The following is a 19,840-nucleotide window of genomic DNA, read 5'->3' on the forward strand; positions in this document are numbered from 1 at the left end:
TGTATAAATAATTAGGAGGGTTATTTTTGTAACAGCTTTAGGAAAAGAAAAATAAAACTTTATCTCTTATTTTACTTCAAATAGAACAACATGATTAAGTACTGTGGAAATGTAGCATTATTTATCTTTTTATATATATTTTCTGTCAATAGCAATTCAATTCACCATTAGGCAAACAACATTTTCTAGATAACTAAGAAGATATACACCAACCTACAATAAAACCCTCAAGCTTTTAAGATTGAGCAAATAATGTATAGGTACTACGTTAAAAATCTCAAAGATGAGAAAATCATTTTCAGTTAATTTTAAACAAGAGTGATAGCTTAAAGCATTTTATATATTTTTTTTTTTTTTTATTTTTCTTAACAACAAAATCCGTCTACTTTGCATTTATTCACCGAACACAAAGTTACCGGATGTTATAAGCTGGCATCCGTTTTATGTTCACCTTAATTGGGAAAAACACAAAACAGAAGACATAAAAGAGAGATAGAGAAACGGGAAATAAAACATAAAAAGAACATCAAGCAAAAATGCAATTATTTTCTCTTTGTTGACTTGGAGAAAATGTTTGAAAATGTGTGTGAGTCTGCCTTACGGAAATTCAAACTAATTAAAAGAAAGAGAAACGATTATCAAAATTCTTGTTGACTCGTTCCCTTAAGGGTAGTAGCTTGAATATAAATCAAATACAAATCTACTATTCTGTGGAATTTTCAAACCAAACCACATATTTTATGAAATATATCTGTTCTTTCTTTTTAGTGCCTTGGTAACACATTTTCCTACTGCTTTCTGAAATAATTAATATTTTTGCCAGCAGGTGGTGCTATCATGGCAAGATTTCAAAAGTATATTCAGAACGAAATTACTATATTTTGAGGAAAAGTTTTTTTTTATAAACAAGTTTGAAGTGCAGGTATTGAACACCAAAGATTGCTTTATGGTTTGGTGTATACACATGCAAATTTTTGTTGAGTAGTTTGCAATTTATTGAACAGTACTTCAAAGTTAAGTTCAATTGTACTGTCGAAATAGAGTTGAAGACTACTACAAAATCTCATCCAACGACTTATAGTATTAAAATTGATGAAAAAAGTATCTCCAACACATATGAATTCGTTTTATTTTGAATATACTGAATAAAAGCAAAAAGTTTTGTTTAGTTAAATCAGTACACCTACCTTACTTTCACTTTGAAACACAAAAAATGCCTACATAAATCCCCTTAAATTTCGTATGCCTAAAATACCTTTAAACCAAATTGTACCTAAACGAACAAAAAAAAAAAGCAAAAATAACTTTAAGCATCGCATAAGGGATGTTTGCATAATAAAGTAAACTATACATACATTAATGACTATGTAGTATAACACAAGAGAGATTATACACATGCCATATAGCTCAAGGACAGCGTGATTTTCATCCGTGAAATTCATTTCCCCACATATCTTTTTGCTTGCTGCTACCACATCCTCTCCTTTAGAATAGAGAATGAAACAACTCAGCCGTTCAGCTACTTAATATTTTATTAAGTTCCAGAGAATCAGTGGCAAATGACTATACAACTTTACTAGAGTGGACAACTGTTCGAAAGCAACAGGATATAATAGGCTTTATTTTCACAAAACAGTTTTATTATTAGGATATTTGCACACGTGTATTTGAGTGTTGAAGATGAAATTGAGGTGGTGGTGTGATGGTGTAGAAAGAAACTTTAATGCTTCGTATCAGATGGTGCTATTTGAAAATTTGTCAGAAACAAAAAAAATAAGTTGTTAAGTTACTTTTGTTGCCATGTGATGGTGATGCTATTAAAAGAGATCCCAACTCTTGGTTAAAATATTAAGTAAACATACACATAAATTGTCTCCGGAGACTTGACTTTATTGTTTTTTAAGATGCTAATATTTAAGTTTCCTTTAAATTTAACAAGTACCTATTTTCTGAAGAAAATGTGAAAATCTTCTTTTCGAAAAAAAGTCTCTGCAATATTTAAATACCTATTTACAATTTTTAAAATTGCAGTTATATTTTGTGAAGCCCTTTAACTAATAGGTTTTGACTGTAACACTGTTTTCAGCACTTTTTAGTTAACAATCTGAGCTTGAAATCAATTAAAGCATTTAAATGATTATAATTTCATTTATTGCAGTACTTTTCTTTACTGTATTCAACTTAAGTAAGTAGGTAAAGTATAGATATGTACTTCCTTTTGTTTTTTCTAAACAACCATAACCAAAATTTTGATGGAGCAATTTTTGACTTCGTATGAACAAAAAAAACTTTGCTTTTATAATGCGGCTATTCCAAAGGAACGGATTGCTTCTTCAACTAAATTGTTCATATAACTGAAAATTTCTTCTTCTACGATTAGATAAGGTTGAAAATTAAAAATTTGCATACCTATAAATTTTAAAAATTAAAACCAAACGAGTAATGCAATGAAAATTGAACCTAACCTCTTTTCCAAGATGGCGGCTCCTCCCAGGTACTGAAAGCTTCAAACAATTTTTGTTTATAATGAGAGAAGATGCACCCAAAAACATATCATCAAAAAATAAAATAAATGACTGTGGTCGCACGTACTTGCTCTTATGGTGAAAGATACTCTACTGTTAAAGATGTTTGAGGAATTTTATAAGTAGTTGAAAAAAAAAATAAAATCTGTTTTTATAATTGACTAAACACCGCACATTGATGTATTTGCCAATTTTACGCCGACAAAATTATTTTTCCGTTTTATCTTCATCAACAAGGTAAAAGCTTGTATTTAGTACTGGAATAAAGTGTTTTAAGTGTTGATTTGAATGAAAACATTTTTCTTCCTAAACCACTTTTTGATCAAACAAAAAAGTGTCAAAAATGGATCCCAAAGGTTTGTTAAAGCGCTTATAAATGGAGTCCTATTAATGGTATCGCCAAGATAAAGGTCATAAAATTTAGGAAAAATCATAAGGATTCAGGTTCTGTAACTCAAGAAGTTGAATCTTTAAAAAAAAAATTAAAATATGGATGCTGAATACAAGGTAACCATTTTTCAAAACCTAAAATCTTTAAGAAGGGCAAATGTGTCGAAGTTGCACTTAGTTGCACATGTTTTTTACAGATTCAATTAGATAAGAGTTTAACCTTTAGAAAACATTAAATTTTATCACACAATAATGTGAAATTGTATAACTTATCTCCTTACCAACACTGAAATTTAGTTTTTTTTACGATTAATTTATATTAAGATTCAACATATCACTTTTTATTTATAAAGTAATACAACATTTAGATACAACATCTAGTAGACAGTTTAGTATCTCCTTATCGATATTCCATAAAAACTTTTGTCTACATCCACTTCAAAAAAAAGTACTTACTTAAGCACAGTCGCTAAATTACCAAAAAAAAATTAATTTTATCTTTGGGTTGAAAACTTTAAACTCTAGACCGCTGCTGTTAGTCACCTGAAGGGATAATCAATTTTAAAACTATAAGAAAATGCTAAGCAAGTTATCTACTTTTAGTAGGATGTTGATTTTTTACGTTTAGATCAGTTTAAAATTTCGTGTTTTGTCCGCCTAAATTGACTAAATACCCCTATGTGCACCGTTTTAAACAATCTTTTACATAAAACCAAGTATGCCATTTGATTTCTTGTATAAAATAGAATTTTTAGAAATAAAAATTTCGAAAATCGTTAGATACGTTTTTTAAAAAAATAATTTTTTATACCTATATAAAAGTTGTTACCTATGTCATTTTGAAGAAATAATTAATTTACACATAAAATCGAAATTTCAAAATTTTTTACCAACCCGTTTTTAAAGAATTGATTTTTCAAAAAAAAATTTAAATATTTTTTAAAAATCCAAAAATGAGTTTTTTGAAAAATTTCTAAAATTTCAATACTACCTTTATAGACGGAGAGATGGTTGCAAGTTTTCGGACTGACTCGGGAAATGGAATTTTTTTTCATGAAATTGTTGGATAGGGGTGGGATAAGCAAATGCCAAATTGGCAGAAAGCAGACTGGATGGAATAAGCGTGGGTGGGGGCTCAAACTTGCATTTTTTTTTGGAAAAAAAACTTTCTCGGAAATGGGTGCAAAGTGGTGTAGGTGGTTGAAGAAGGTGTTAAAGTGACAATTCCAAAATGGCAGAAAGCTAAGTGGATGGAAAAGGGGTGGCAGAAGGGCGCAAAGTGGTAAATTTTTTTTTGAAATTTACTGACTCGGAAATGGCTGCCATTTTGCAAGTGTGTTCCTGATGGTATGTAGTTTCTAAATTCAAAATGGCAGAAAGCAGACTGGATGGGTTCTATTTTTTTTCAATTTTTTACTTCGGAGAGTGCCAAAAAAAAACTTTTATTTTAAAAAAATATTTAAAAGCAACGGCAACACCTTAAATCTTATATTATAACTTTTTTTAAAGCCAAAACCCTATTATATAATAATCTTTTTAAATAATGTTGTTTTTGTGAAAAGTTTTTGAAACAAAAATTTTTAAACTCAAAATTTTAACTTTTTTTTAATTTTTTTTTTGTAACTTTATTTTTTTTTTAATTTTACACGAACAAGCTTTGCTTTTTGTATTTTTATTTAATTGCCTAGCTAATTCTCAATGAAGTGTTGAAAACCAGATGCTAAAATGTCGTATAGTTTTTGAAATAATTAATTTTTAAACTCAAAATTTTTAACTTTTTAAACATTTTTTTTCTCATTTTAATTTTATTTTTAATTTAACGATATCAAGCACTGCTTTTGGTAATTAAAATCAATTTCGTAATCAATTCTAAATCAATTACTGAAAAGCAGATGCTAAAATGTCGTAAAGTTTTTGAAATTATCAATTTTTTAATTCAATTTTTTTTTATTTTTTTTGTAATTTTTTTTCTATTTTAATTTTATTTTTAATTTTACGATACCAAGTATCGCTTTTGGTAATTAAAATCAATTTTGTAATCAATTTTAAATCAATTACTGAAAACCAGATGCTAAAAAGTCGTAAAGTTTTTGAAATAATCAATTTTTTAATTCAAATTTTTTTTATTTTTTTTGTAATTTTTTTTCTATTTTAATTTTATTTTTAATTTTACGATACCAAGTATCGCTTTTGGTAATTAAAATCAATTTTGTAATCAATTTTAAATCAATTACTGAAAACCAGATGCTAAAATGTCTACTGCAGATAGCTTTGCCAAAAAGATCTATAGCTTTTATATCGACCATTTTTTCACATAACCTCAAAATTTATGTAAAAAATTCAAATAACCGAGTTTTTGGTTTTTATTTTTATCTTTTTCAAAAAAAAAAAAAATTTCTTACCTTATTATGTCACAAATACACTGTAACTTATTTGATTTCAAATATTATTTTTTCATCCTATTTTGACTTAATATCAAAAAAAGCACCCTAATTTTCAAACGAAAATTTACGTGTTAAAATACCAGCTTTTTTCAAAAAGTCGGTGGGCATTTCGTTCGTTAAAATGTCTACTTTCTGATAGTGTAAAAAAAATGTACATTAGTATATGTTAGTTTTCAAAAAGAAGAAAAAGACTTGACACGTTTTGATAACGTTATAACTAAGTTCTTTATTCCAAGAGTAACTTATTGAGAGTGATTTCAAATAGACAAATCATAAAAAGATCAAAAAAGATATACGGTAAAATTGCATTGAATTTATAACTGATAACAATTGGGTATGCAAATGAGTAGATATGTATGTATATAAACGGGAAAATAGTTCAACGCACAGTAGTGCTTAAAAGTAATGGCTTATAACAGTATACTATAGAATGCACATGTTCTCATAAAATGCAAATACTAAACATTGATAAATCTTACTTTAATTACTCAAAAATCGTAAGATTTATCAATGTTACATGAAATCTTACAGTTTTTGAGTGATTAAATTGTAAATTTTAATAAATAGGCCAAGATTGTAAACAATGATAAAAAAAAATATTTCGAATTAAAGTTTTTTTCATTTTACGAGAACATGTACTATTAACTATAGTATACTAATGTAGGTATTTTTTTTTACAAAATTGAGTTTAATTACCAAGAGCGATACTTGATATCGCAAAATTAGAAAAAAAAAATGAAGTAAAAAAAAAATTTTAATTAAAATTTTGAGTTTAAAAATTATTTTTTTCCAAAAACTGTATGTTATTTTAGCATCTAGTTTTCAGTAATTGGTTTAAAATTGATAAGGAAGTTGATATTAATTACCAAAAGCAGTGCTTGATATCGTAAAATTAAAATAGAAAAAAAAAATTTTAAATAACAAAAGTTAAAAAATTGATTATTTCAAAAACTTTACGACTTTTTAGCATCTGGTTTTTAGTAATTGATTTAAAATTGATTACAAAATTGATTTTAATTACCAAAAGCGATACTTGGTATCGTAAAATTAAAAATAAAATTAAAATAGAAAAAAAATTACAAAAAAAATAAAAAAAATTTGAATTAAAAAATTGATTATTTCAAAAACTTTACGACTTTTTAGCATCTGGTTTTTAGTAATTGATTTAGAATTGATTACAAAATTGATTTTAATTACCAAAAGCGATACTTGGTATCGTAAAATTAAAAATAAAATTAAAATAGAAAAAAAATTACAAAAAAAATAAAAAAAATTTGAATTAAAAAATTGATTATTTCAAAAACTTTACGACTTTTTAGCATCTGGTTTTCAGTAATTGATTTAAAATTGATTTTAATTACCAAAAGCGATACTTGGTATCGTAAAATTAAAAATAAAATTAAAATAGAAAAAAAATTACAAAAAAAATAAAAAAAATTGAATTAAAAAATTGATAATTTCAAAAACTTTACGACATTTTAGCATCTGCTTTTCAGTAATTGATTTAGAATTGATTACGAAATTGATTTTAATTACCAAAAGCAGTGCTTGATATCGTTAAATTAAAAATAAAATTAAAATGAGAAAAAAAATGTTTAAAAAGTTAAAAATTTTGAGTTTAAAAATTAATTATTTCAAAAACTATACGACATTTTAGCATCTGGTTTTCAACACTTCATTGAGAATTAGCTAGGCAATTAAATAAAAATACAAAAAGCAAAGCTTGTTCGTGTAAAATTAAAAAAAAAATAAAGTTACAAAAAAAAAATTAAAAAAAAGTTAAAATTTTGAGTTTAAAAATTTTTGTTTCAAAAACTTTTCACAAAAACAACATTATTTAAAAAGATTATTATATAATAGGGTTTTGGCTTTAAAAAAAGTTATAATATAAGATTTAAGGTGTTGCCGTTGCTTTTAAATATTTTTTTAAAATAAAAGTTTTTTTTTGGCACTCTCCGAAGTAAAAAATTGAAAAAAAATAGAACCCATCCAGTCTGCTTTCTGCCATTTTGAATTTAGAAACTACATACCATCAGGAACACACTTGCAAAATGGCAGCCATTTCCGAGTCAGTAAATTTCAAAAAAAAATTTACCACTTTGCGCCCTTCTGCCACCCCTTTTCCATCCACTTAGCTTTCTGCCATTTTGGAATTGTCACTTTAACACCTTCTTCAACCACCTACACCACTTTGCACCCATTTCCGAGAAAGTTTTTTTTCCAAAAAAAAATGCAAGTTTGAGCCCCCACCCACGCTTATTCCATCCAGTCTGCTTTCTGCCAATTTGGCATTTGCTTATCCCACCCCTATCCAACAATTTCATGAAAAAAAATTCCATTTCCCGAGTCAGTCCGAAAACTTGCAACCATCTCTTATACTATTACCAAAACGCTTTTCTTTACAAATTTTCGTTGAAATCGGGTTAATCTTGTACGAGAAATTCAGAAACCAAAAAAATCGTTTTCCTGCAAACACCGTTAATAACGGTACGAAAAATAATTTTTTATTTAAAAAGTTGGCTCTTATTTTTGTAATACCTACTACACACAAAAATTTTAATCAAAATCGTCAGAGCCGTTTAAAAAAAAAAATAACTTTTCTTTTCCGTTTTATGGCTGGTACCGTTAGTTTTGGTCCTAAAAAAAATTTCAATTTGTGCTCTAGGGAATCACCCAAAACAGTTCGATTTTTTTTTACGAATCCTAAACTTGCCCTATATTGAAAGTAAAAAGGTGGTCCGCGTAAGATTAAAAAAAAAAAATAATTGGTAAAAGTTTCTGAAAATATTAAAGCTTTTTACATAAAAATACATTAAAGAATTTTTTAAATTTAATTGTATGAGAAATTAAACTAAAAATTAAAAATAAATTAAATTTTTGTTTTTATTTGCAAAAACTAATACCCTTTCAAAAAAATATTAGAACTCAACACCAAATATGCAATTAAATTTTTGTATAACATAGAATCTTATGGAAAAAAAATAAAAATTGTTGGAGCTGTTTTATTTTTTAAATACAAAGTTTCTTTCTCAACAATATTCAAAAAATGTTCAAAAAAAATTGGTATGCCATCGGCGAACCCCACATGCGGAGCCGTAGTGTGAAGCAGTAGAGTGGGAGAGTTGTGACCCCATCCGAGATCATGACTATCGTCGATAATGGAGAAGAAGAAGATGCCATTTAAAAGAAAACATAAATTGCACAAAAAAAACAACAAAGCTTCAAACAAATTCATTTGTGCGTTTAGAAAATATTGATTTTCCAAAAAAAAAAGTAAACTTTTTCAAAAAAAAATCCTAAAATTTAATTGAATTTAAACATTAAATGTGCAACAAGGTTTTTTAAAAATCTTGTTTTCATTGAAGTGGGGAAAATTCTGATGAGTCATCAATTTCGTTGTTTCAGGTTCCATTCAAAAAATAATTTTTAATCAAAATAGTTAAAGACGTTTTTGAGATAAATGATTTTTTTTATTTTTCCCTCTTTGAAATCACCCAAAGGCCTTAATTACCGAATTTGCTGCAGCTCGAGAAAGAGACAGACACACAGGCTGACTTGTTTTTAAAGCATTCTCTATCATCGTAAAGTCATATTTGATCTCGAGTTCAGAAAGCAAACAGTTTAACGGTGAACAAAACCTAAAAAAATATCACTTCTAAGGAAATTTATCCCCACAATAATGCTTGTTATAATTTTGAAATATCATTTTAAAACATCGAGATCTCCTTATAGTCTAAGAATGCCGTATCTAAGGCAGATCAGCAGAATGGTCTTGGAAAATTAGGCACGAATCGTTTTATTCGTCACAATTTTGGTGTGACCAACATGGTTCAAAGATGGTAATCAGCAAATTTTCTCATTCTTTGTTCTATCTTTGGTAAATTTGGTTGATATCTCCAATTCAATTTTTCTTCGAACCAAATTATTTTTCCTTTCGTTCCTGCCTTTTCAAATCACATGAAATGAAAAGGTTTGAGAGTTAACATTTCCAGTATTGGGTCCTTTTCCTCCAAAAGAATCAAGAATATTTTCGCGTCGTCTGTAATTCATTTATCCTCGTTTTCATTAATGGAATTATAGCTTGAAACATTATCGTTATCAATTTCATAACAAAAACAACAAAACATACCTCCATCATGGAACATAATGAAAATGTGCCACTGATTTGAATTATAATTTTCACCAAAACACAAAATACCTACTACACAAACACAATAATGTCCATAAGTCCTCCTTGAAACATGTTGCTTGCTTTATACCAAATGCTCGCATAATAAAGGAAGTGTTATACGCTAACGCTAGGTATACGATGAAGTCAAAAAAGAAGCTAACTGAAAAACCCACCCATCGAGAGAGAAAACTCTGTAATTTTCCTTAATTCTAGATATTTTCATTAATTTGTAACAGACTTGGGCGTCCTGGAGTGGATACACATGTACGACATGAAGGTGATTCGGCTTGTGCTGTCATCGGCATAGAGTTTCTTGTTAACGAGGGTGCTATAATAACTGCCACAGCAGACGATACACTACATTTATGGAATATACGCCAAAAGAGTCCACAAGTAGTACAAAGTTTAAAATTTCAAAGAGAAAGGTATGTGTATTCATCATAAAATTGGAATAAAGCTTAATACAGTATATATGTATGTGTGCGTTTACGTCCATTTGGATGCAAATATACCAGAGACTGTAAATAAATAGTAAAATTCTTGTTGATTACCTAGAAAATTGCATGTGTCAACTTTGAGATTAAATTTATTAATTTTATACATTTTTGCACAAAATTTAATTATCTTGATTGAATTTTTTGATGTTTTCTTTTCAGGATAACATGTATTCATTTGCCAGTCGGAAGCAAATGGCTGTATGTTGGCACAGAGAAGGGCAACATTCATGTTGTACATATTGAGACGTTCGCACTAAGTGGATATATTATTAACTGGAATAAAGCGATTGAAGTGTAAGTTAAATATTTAGTTTTGAACAAACAATTTACTCCTTATAATGTCCAAGAACCAAAAAACCTCTTAAAATTCTGGGAATTCATTGAAACTGTACAAAAAATAGAAGGTTAATTTGAATTTCACACCAAATGCTATACCACAGACATTTAAAAAAAAAAAAAAAATATTTTTGATATGAAAGAGCCTAATTATTATTTATCTTAGGAGTTAATTTCCAAATTTTTTAAACATTTTTAAAAATACCTTTTGAGAAGTAAATACCTAATATGCATAATTTTTACTTGCGATATAGGTACTATAGGGCAAGTTTAGGATTCGTAAAAAAAATCGAACTCGAGATAACAATTTTACATGACATTACGATGATGGAGAATGCCAAAAAAGTGGGTCCGGCAATTCTGTCTGTCTGTCTGTCTGTCTGTCTGTCTGTCTGTCCGTCTGTCTGTCTGTAAGAACCTCGAGCTACAGCCTAAACTACTGAAGCGATTTTCTTCAAACTTGGTAGTTAACAGTTTTGGGTGATTCCCTAGAGGAGAAATTGAAATTTTTTTTTTTAGGACCAAAATTAACGGTACCTGTCATATAACGGAAACAGAAAAGTTGATTTATTTCAAAAACGGCTCTAACGATTTTGATTAAAATTTTTCTGTTTAGTTTTATAGATAAGAGCCTCCTTTGGAAATAAAAAAAATATTTTTTGTGCCGTTATTTACGGTACCGGTCATAGAACGGTTTTTTTGATTTATGAATATCTCTTTCAAGACCACCCCGATTTCAACGAAAATTTTTATACAAAAGCGTTCAGGTAAAGGTAATATTAAAATTTTAGAAAATTTTCAAAAAAACTCATTTTTGGATTTTTAAAAAATATTTCAAAATTTTTTTTTGAAAAATCATTTTTTTGAAAACGGCTTTATGAAAAATTTTGAAATTTCGTTTTTATGTGTAAATAAATTATTTTTTCAAACTGGCATACCAATTTTTTTTTTGAAAAATATTAGAAAATTTTTATATATAAAAAATTATTTTTTTTAAAAACGGCTCTAACGATTTACGAAAATTTTTTTCTAAAAATTCCTTTTTATACAAGAAGTAAACTGGCATACTTGGTTTTTTGTGAAAGATCATTTAAAACGGTATTTAATTAATTATAAAAACAGATTTTTTTCTTTCAAATTTTAAATTTTCCTAATTTTCTTGAATAAAAAGCTTTAACATTAGAATAACTTTAAGTATAAGAGCAAGTACGTGCGACCCCAGTCGTGCATTTTATTTTATTTTAACATAGACAACTATTTTTGATACAGATTTATAGACAAGAGAAATACCTTTCATTTAACACCAATATTATTTTTGTACATCCAATATTACTCATTCTACGATTAATTGTTTAAAAAAAATAGCTGGAACCTTGATTTTGAAATCCGGAACTTCAAACTCAAATATCTCCAAAACCCCACCATAGATTTTGAAAATATTTTACCCACGTAATATGCTTGGCGTCACCTTTCATTTGATACCAATTTCATTAGTGAACACACTGGACCCAAGCTCCATAGAAAAATGTGCCATCTCCTTTAAAATGGTTTTAATAAAAATCTTCTGTAAAAAGTATATTTAAATAGAATAATAAAAACAAAAAATAAACGTATGAATATGAACTCATACATCAATTTGTTTCGTGCAATTTTATAAAAGAAATTTTATGTTTAGGTTTAATTTATTTCATTTATCTTTGATTTACGTATTTTCAGAACGTTTATACATAGGTATTTAAGGCCTTTTCAAACAAAGTATAGAGCTTGAAATGTTCAGAAAGTACTTGGCAGTATTAGATAGTAAATTCCTACTCTGCGACTTTAACTCAATTAAAATCATTAATAAATAAGAGGAGATATTAGGTTCTATTATTTTCAACCTCAGATCTTTGGAAAAAAAACCATGAATTTTGTTTTCTTTGAAAATGTTCAGGATTTTCGAGTGAACAAATCGTCGGCACAAAGCCAAAACCGCGAATCTGCATTTTTGGACATTTTCACTTTAATGCGTCATTTAACTTGTTATCGGTCCCTCTATTCACTGCATCGACCCCAGTACTCTATCTGTTGCCCAGCAGCCTAAATTATCAATTTTCGTTGTACGAGTTCCCATAAGATTGCATTAGTTTCCAAAACTTTAAAGCCGTTTTTCTCAAAACAACAATTTGCAGATTCGTGGTTTTGGCGTTGTGCCCACGAAATATGGCCACTGTGGCGTATACGTGTTTTTTTTTTTCTTAGATTTTTTAGCTATTTGATTTTTTTAAACGATTAAACGTGGGTTTTCTGTCGAAAAATCTAGCTGTTTGCTATTTTCTTCGAGCTCCCTTTTTTTTCACATTCCTGATTTTGTTGTGATACTGTTTCACGTAAATGTTTTTAAATTTCCGAATAAAAAAATGATTGTATGAAAACTAACCAACTCCACAAGGAAAATATGTTCACTCATCCAATTCAGTATTGTATTTCACTAACCACAAAGTTAATCAAAAATCAATAAAAATGGAAACGTATTCGATCACAATTAAAATTCATACCATATTTGTGTTCCGAAAAAAAAAAGAACATCTATGAAAACCTAGTTTTGGCCTTTACTGCTGGTCCTCAGTTCATTTCAAGGGTCACTTGGGACCTACAAACCCATTAAATGGTACTTCGGTTTTGCTACCTATGCCAACAACCATTTTATTGTTTTCTGTTTGTTTTTTTTTTCTGCTCACATTTATATTTAAATATATTCGACTGAACAGAAATTGATTTTCGAAAGCATCTGCTGTCAAAGCCTTCGTCAATAGCTTACTCTCGACTGACTACATTGGGCTATAGATTACTACTTATGCATGTATGGATTGCCACTCACTGCAAACACTTTATGTCCTCGCACAAAAGAACGTGTTTGTTAGCAATTCCCAGCGCCCAGCCCTATACACTACACACACATATAGTAAGTCCCTTTTTTGTTCAATAAAATATACACATACACAATATACTCTTGTGTACACATATGTATACACAAATTTAATGGAAATCAAATGTTTTTAAAAGCATTGCTGGACCAACACTGAACAAAATATTTTTCACAAAACAAGGGTTTTCTCCATTTTTATGTTTCTATTATTTCTTAAAAAACGATATTTTTTCTTAGAGGAGTGAATGGATTTCAATGGAATGTTGTAAGCATTCTTCCAGTAACCTTAAATGTAAATTTAAAAAAAATATTTTTTTTTGAAAATCAACTTTCAAAAACACGAAAACGTGTTGGTAGACTTTTTTTGAAATTTTAAACAACTGCCAGAATTTTATATCATATTGTTTTTTTTTAACTAAGAAAAACGGATGCTTTCGCAGTTCAAGCTTAAAATTATTAGAATATATTTTAACTTCAGTGTAATGTATCTAAATATAGTATTAATACAGCTGTTATTTTTGTTTTAACAGGGGTAAGTATACCATTATAGACATCAATAACAAATAGAAAAACAATTTTTCCTTAATCCGTTTGGAGTGTTAAAAGTCATTTCATCTAGTCAATACATAGGTCACTCTATATAAAATCTTGTTACCTACATATGTTTAACTTGAATCCTTCGTCGAACAGCTTTTTTTGTTGTGTTTTTTTTTTTGGCATTCTCACTTAGCATTTATTATTCCATTTTATTGGAATTGTAAGTTAAGTTTGTTCTCTTTGTTTCCAGATTCATTTCAATTTTTTTTTGATACTTTACCTCCACTTTTTACTTGCGATATAGGTACTATAGGGCAAGTTTAGGATTCGTAAAAAAAATCGTACTCGAGATAACAATTTTACATGACATTACGATGATGGAGAATGCCAAAAAAGTGGGTCCGGCAATTCTGTCTGTCTGTCTGTCTGTCTGTACAGCCTAAACTACTGAAGCGATTTTCTTGGTAGTTAACAGTTTTGGGTGATTCCCTAGAGGAGAAATTGAATTTTTTTTTTAGGACCAAAACTAACGGTACCTGTCATATAACGGAAACAGAAAAGTTGATTTATTTCAAAAACGGCTCTAACGATTTTGATTAAAATTTTTATGCTTACTGTTATTGATAAAAGCCGCCTTTGATAATACAAAAAATATTTTTTGTACCGTTATTAACGGTACCTGCCATAGAACGGTTTTTTGGATTTATGAATTTCTCATAAACGACAAAAAAGATTTCGACCAAATTTTTAATACAGAAACGTTTAAACAATTATTGTTTAAAAAAATTTTTAATTTTTCAAGAAACACATTTTTGGATTTTTAAAAAATATTTCAAAATTTTTTTTTTTGAAAAATCAATTTTTTGGAAACGGGTTGGTGAAAAATTTTGAAATTTCGTTTTTATGTGTAAATTAATTATTTATTCAAAATTGCATATCAGTTTTTTTTTTGACAAATGTTAGGAAATTTTAATATATAAAAAATTAATTTAAAAAAAAACGGCTCTAACGATTTTCGAAATTTTTTTTCTAAAAATTCCTTTTTATACTAGAAATAAAATGGCATACTTAGTTTTTTGTAAAAGAGCATTTAAAATGGTATTTAATTTTATTTATAAAAATAGATTTTATTTTTTTGCACCACTAACGAAATTCAGTGAAAATATCAAATTTTAATTTTTCCCTTATTTTGTTCAATTGAAAACTTTAACATTAGAGTAACTTTTAACATAAGAGCAAGTACGTGCGACCCCAGTCGTGCAATTTATTTCATTTGAAAGAGGTTGTTACCTGATACCCCAAGGTACGCAGTTCGTGTTGCTATTACTTTTTACACGCTAAAAAACGGCACTTAGGATGCCTGTCCATTTGAGAATAAAACAGCTGAGAGTTTTCGTCAAACTTATTGAGAGTTGATTAACTTTGTAAGAGTTCTTCTTAATTTGACTGTAAAACTGTTTTTTTTTACAAAGTTACAAAACTGTCAGAAACTGACGATATTTTTCAACATTTTTGATCTCAAATGGGCAGGCATTTCAGCAGATTTACTCTCAAAAAGACAGCACGCCAAGTTGATTGAGGACTTCTTCCACTTGCGTGCACCTAAGACGAGGTTATCCTGCACAGGCAGGATGTCAAAACTAGATATAGCTCTTTACAGCCATCCCTGCAGATACTGTCATACGCGGTCTTGAAATCGATGAATAAATAATTATGGATATTGGTTTTTTTCCAAAATCTACTGTAATGCGAATATTTGGTCGATAGTCGACTTTTCTTGTATAAAATGATTTCTCCAAATTCTCAACATCGCTTTCTACTCTTCTAAGCTGTTTTCTTGTTCGTCTCTGTAGGTTTGAGTTCTAAGCTTTAATTTTTTTTTTTTTGTAAATCTCATTAACGCTTTGGTTTTTCTCTGCAGTGTCGCTTTGTAAGCATTCTGATTAGCTGCATGTTCTTGCGGGGACTCATCATCAAACGTGGAACCCAACACCGAAGAGGTGGCAACCCCGATGACTCCTAGGCAATGTTGCCACTGACAATCTCTTGTGATTATAATCTTCCGACATCGAACCTTCTCCTTCACAGTATGTGGTAACGATGGCCTTGATACCCTTATCCGTGTACCTATTTGCTTCTACCAGGTAGTGGTCAGTATCAGTTTTGGCTCTTTGGAAAGTTCGAAGGTCCAAAATACTGGAGGAATGTCAAGCGCCGATCGCTCCTGGCGGAGTACCTAGTTACCCTGCTGGCAGGAGCCCCCAAGATGAAGGACCAGGTCCTTTAATAGATCCATGAACGGAAAGTTTTTATTAATGAAGATAAACTTCAACTCTCTTAAGTTTTTCGATTTTTTTATTTTCACAATTTGCAACAAAAATATTCGACTTCAAATTCGGTACAACTTTGTCGTCCATATACACTTCCTTCTCGCCAATTTAATTCCACTTCTGGAAAGAGCAATAATCTTAAAAATAAACAAAAAATATCATTTTTTTGCTGTCAAGAAATTCCTTAATTTTTATAAGTGAAAGTTTCGAAATAAAAATATGGCCTTATGACGTCTGGCCAAAAGTCACGGCCGCCACCGTGATTTGCACTTATTTAACGCAACAATAAATCGAGTTAAAAGCTTGGCAATTAAAATCTTTTTTTGTAAAACATAACAATGCTCCATTATCCCCCTTATTTTTTGCATACTATATAGAACGAAAGAAAGAACGAAAGAGAGAACATAGTTGAACAAGAGATTAAATGAGTGGATGAGTAAGGAAAGATAAATATACTACGGCAGGCAGGCAGTCAACCCACCAATGCCTGCCTGCCATTCAAAAGCGAGCTTTAAAAAACATTCTATCTATATCTACCTCTTGTATATATCCTTTTTTTAAATGGCACACACATAGCACAATGACTTGCATGAGCTATGCTTATACTACAACATTGCATAGGATACAAGTGTAGGTAGAATTATCTTTGGCAATGAGGCATGGGGGCCTTAAAAAAAAATAGGTCGACATTATTTGCTAAAGTATTAACCCTGAAATACAAAAATCAATTCCACTCGACCTTTGCAAAACAATTTCACTCTACTGCATACAAAAATGGTGATGTGTTCGTAGAACGGGTGGCACAGTAGTTTTTTAATCGTTTCGAACGATAGATTGACTAACTTCGAGGGAGTTTTTTTTTTAGATCTGTGATATCTACTTTTTAATAGTTGACTCAACACTTTTTTTTTTCTCTCTAAATATATGCGATGGGTTTTTACCCTTATCACACACATTTCTTGATATTGAGGTGCATGCATATTTTATTTTTAAATTTTGGCTATGAATTTAAATTAGTTCAGTCGACTGAGCTATGGGTGAAGGGATTCTGATAGTTTTTTTTGAAGTCTCTGTAATAGGTATAATATCTGTTAGTGATTCTGAGGAGCCGGAGTCTTTTGAAAAAAAAAAGGGTCCGGTCTTCCTGTGAATTTCCCCTACTTAATGCTAAAAGCTTAAAGTGCTTAAAAGCGAATTAATGAAGTTCTGATGTTGAATGCAAATTCTTTTACCGAGTTTAGGGAAAGCTTAATGTGAGTTTTTTTTTCATTAAAAATTGAATTTTAAATGAAAAAAGGTGAAGCAAAAAGAATTAAAAAAAAAAAAAAAAGTTAACAAAGTTATTTCTAGGGGTGAGTCAATTGCTGTGAAGTTTTTTTTATTTAAACTACTAATCGTATTCTTTAATAGAAAAAACTCCTTCATTCGATCATCATTTCCTTAATATCTTATTCGTTAGATAAATTTATAAGCACCTGTGTTTTAATCTTATGTTGGATGAGCCTTTTTTTATTTTAGATTGTTTTATTAGCGTTAGCATAATTTTGGTTACAGCATTTTAGCATAAAATCGGAAGAAGAAGCCTAATTTGGGCATGATTTTAAATATTTTATTCTGAGAGCAGAAGAAAATATAATAAAATATCACTATAGGATAATTCCACACAAGTTGGCCACTAATAGGAAAATAATCAAAGTGAATGTTAAGGAAATTAAATGATTAAATGATTTTATATACCCAATCTGAAATTTCATAAATATGAGGAGCTATTTAGTAAGAGATTGGAAAATATTAACATCACTATATAAAAAGTCTCCAAAGCAAGCATTATTTTTAAAACGTTGCATCCGGTGTGGATGCGAAATTTGGTTCAACTTATTTCAAAGTTGCCTAAAGAACATAATAAAATCCTCTTTCATTTTAGTACGAATTCAATGACTTTTCATTTAAACAATAAGGCTTCTAAAAGTCATCGAAGCATGCTGAATCGATTTTCTGAAGTTACACCTGTTATACTTAATTTTGTGAGATTGTGACGTTCAAAGACAAAATTTAATTTTAAAAATAAATCAGCAACTAAAAATATTATAGGTTTTATAGCTATTTAATACTTTAATTTTTTCACTTTATAGCTATTTAATACCTTAGTAGTGAATAGTAGGTACACAAATCATAAATTAGGAACAAAAAATGAATTAACTGTGTCACACTCGTTACCAATGGAAATACCGTATATAGATCAGTTCCAAAGCCGTTGTGAGAGGCCAAAAGATAAAAAAAAATATTAACAGAAAATTAGTAATAAAGGATTTTAGGATTTACATACCTTAGCTATACCTGTAAGATAAGCGAAAAATCGGTTAGATCACAGAAAATGTCTGGAAGTGGGGTTGAGGCAGGCCCGTAACCAGGATTTCGTTTCAGGGGGGGGGGATGCTTGGTTCAAAAAATGTGGTGAACAATTTTGTTATACGAAAAAGACTGGATGCATACTACATGCTAAATGTAATAAAAACTATATGACGATTCGTATTTTAAAATTATGTATGTATAGTATTTTTTCACGCAAAATTATTTTTAGGGGAGTCAAATTGTCTTGGTTTTAGCTCCACTAGATTCAGCATCAAATGTGCCATAACCTAAAATTATTATTATTTATTAAACCACACGTATGTATAAATCATATAGCTTTAACTTAGTTTTAACTTTTTATTTATGCATATATACATACCTTATGCGACTTTATTTTGCGTAAGATCATCATTTTCCGTGTATAAATTAATAAAATCACTTGAAAAATGCCGAGTACGATCAATATTACCTGAAACGAGACTCGTTCAAGTAAAATTGACAGGCAACATTGATGGTGTGTAGGGCTTTATTGTTGAATTTAATTCCACGATACGAAAAAGTTTAGTTCAAAACGGTATAAATGTTGCCTTCTGATAGTAAAATGTACTTGAAAACGCATACCTACTTTAAGTGCATGTTGTGGTAAGATATATCCACAAAAAAAAATTCATAAACCAGACAATTTGGTAAAAGCTAACAAGATCTATCAACAGATCCACATAATCAGCCCTATGATGGTAGCCGATCGGAAAAATATCCGATCGGAGAAAAGTTCCGATCGGAAGATTTTTGTATTCACGGTACCCGAATTTGAGGAGAAAAATTGACGTCAAACAACGCACTCACTTGACATCTACCAGTTTGCAAAAATATTTTTTTTATCGTGAAAATAACATTTAACAAAACACTAGAAACACAAAAACATACAAAAATAGAAATTACTTGCTCATTACTGTTTTGTGCACTCATTTGTGTGTTTTTGAACAATATATTTGTTTATTATTCCAATTTTTTTGGTTTTTATATTTTTCGGATAGTATTTCACTTTTGATTTTCTATCGGAAGGAATCGGAAAGAAAAAAAAGCACAAAGCACTACCCGTCGCAAATATTTTGACAGTTCACTGCATAGCATCGCATGTATTTTGAATTTTCAACGCACCTAAGATTTTTTTCGTAAATCTGTCCGATTTTACAGTCGGAAGGGTTAAAATCATATGAAAACTGAAAAAATCGTACAAATCGGATAGAAATCTCTTCCGATCGGCTACCATCATAGGGCTGAATGGCTGTGGGTCCTTAGGCCATCATGAGCATTTTGCATAATCTTTTTTGTCTAAGGTCTAAGTGT

General features: G+C 29.3%; 1 protein-coding gene across 8 annotated transcripts in view; it reads left to right on the forward strand.

Annotated features, from left to right (window-relative positions):
• Positions 1–19,840, forward strand: part of LOC129909972 (syntaxin-binding protein 5) — a 298,435-nt gene that overhangs the window by 222,799 nt on the left and 55,796 nt on the right. For all 8 annotated transcript variants that reach the window (XM_055987168.1, XM_055987165.1, XM_055987166.1 and 5 more), the window contains exons 3-4: positions 9,767–9,955; positions 10,187–10,321. In XM_055987168.1, the coding sequence (XP_055843143.1) occupies positions 9,767–9,955; positions 10,187–10,321 (324 nt within the window). The remainder of the gene's footprint in view (positions 1–9,766; positions 9,956–10,186; positions 10,322–19,840) is intronic.

This window comes from Episyrphus balteatus, chromosome 2 (assembly GCF_945859705.1).
Source record: "Episyrphus balteatus chromosome 2, idEpiBalt1.1, whole genome shotgun sequence".
NCBI classification, from domain to species: Eukaryota; Metazoa; Arthropoda; class Insecta; order Diptera; family Syrphidae; genus Episyrphus; species Episyrphus balteatus.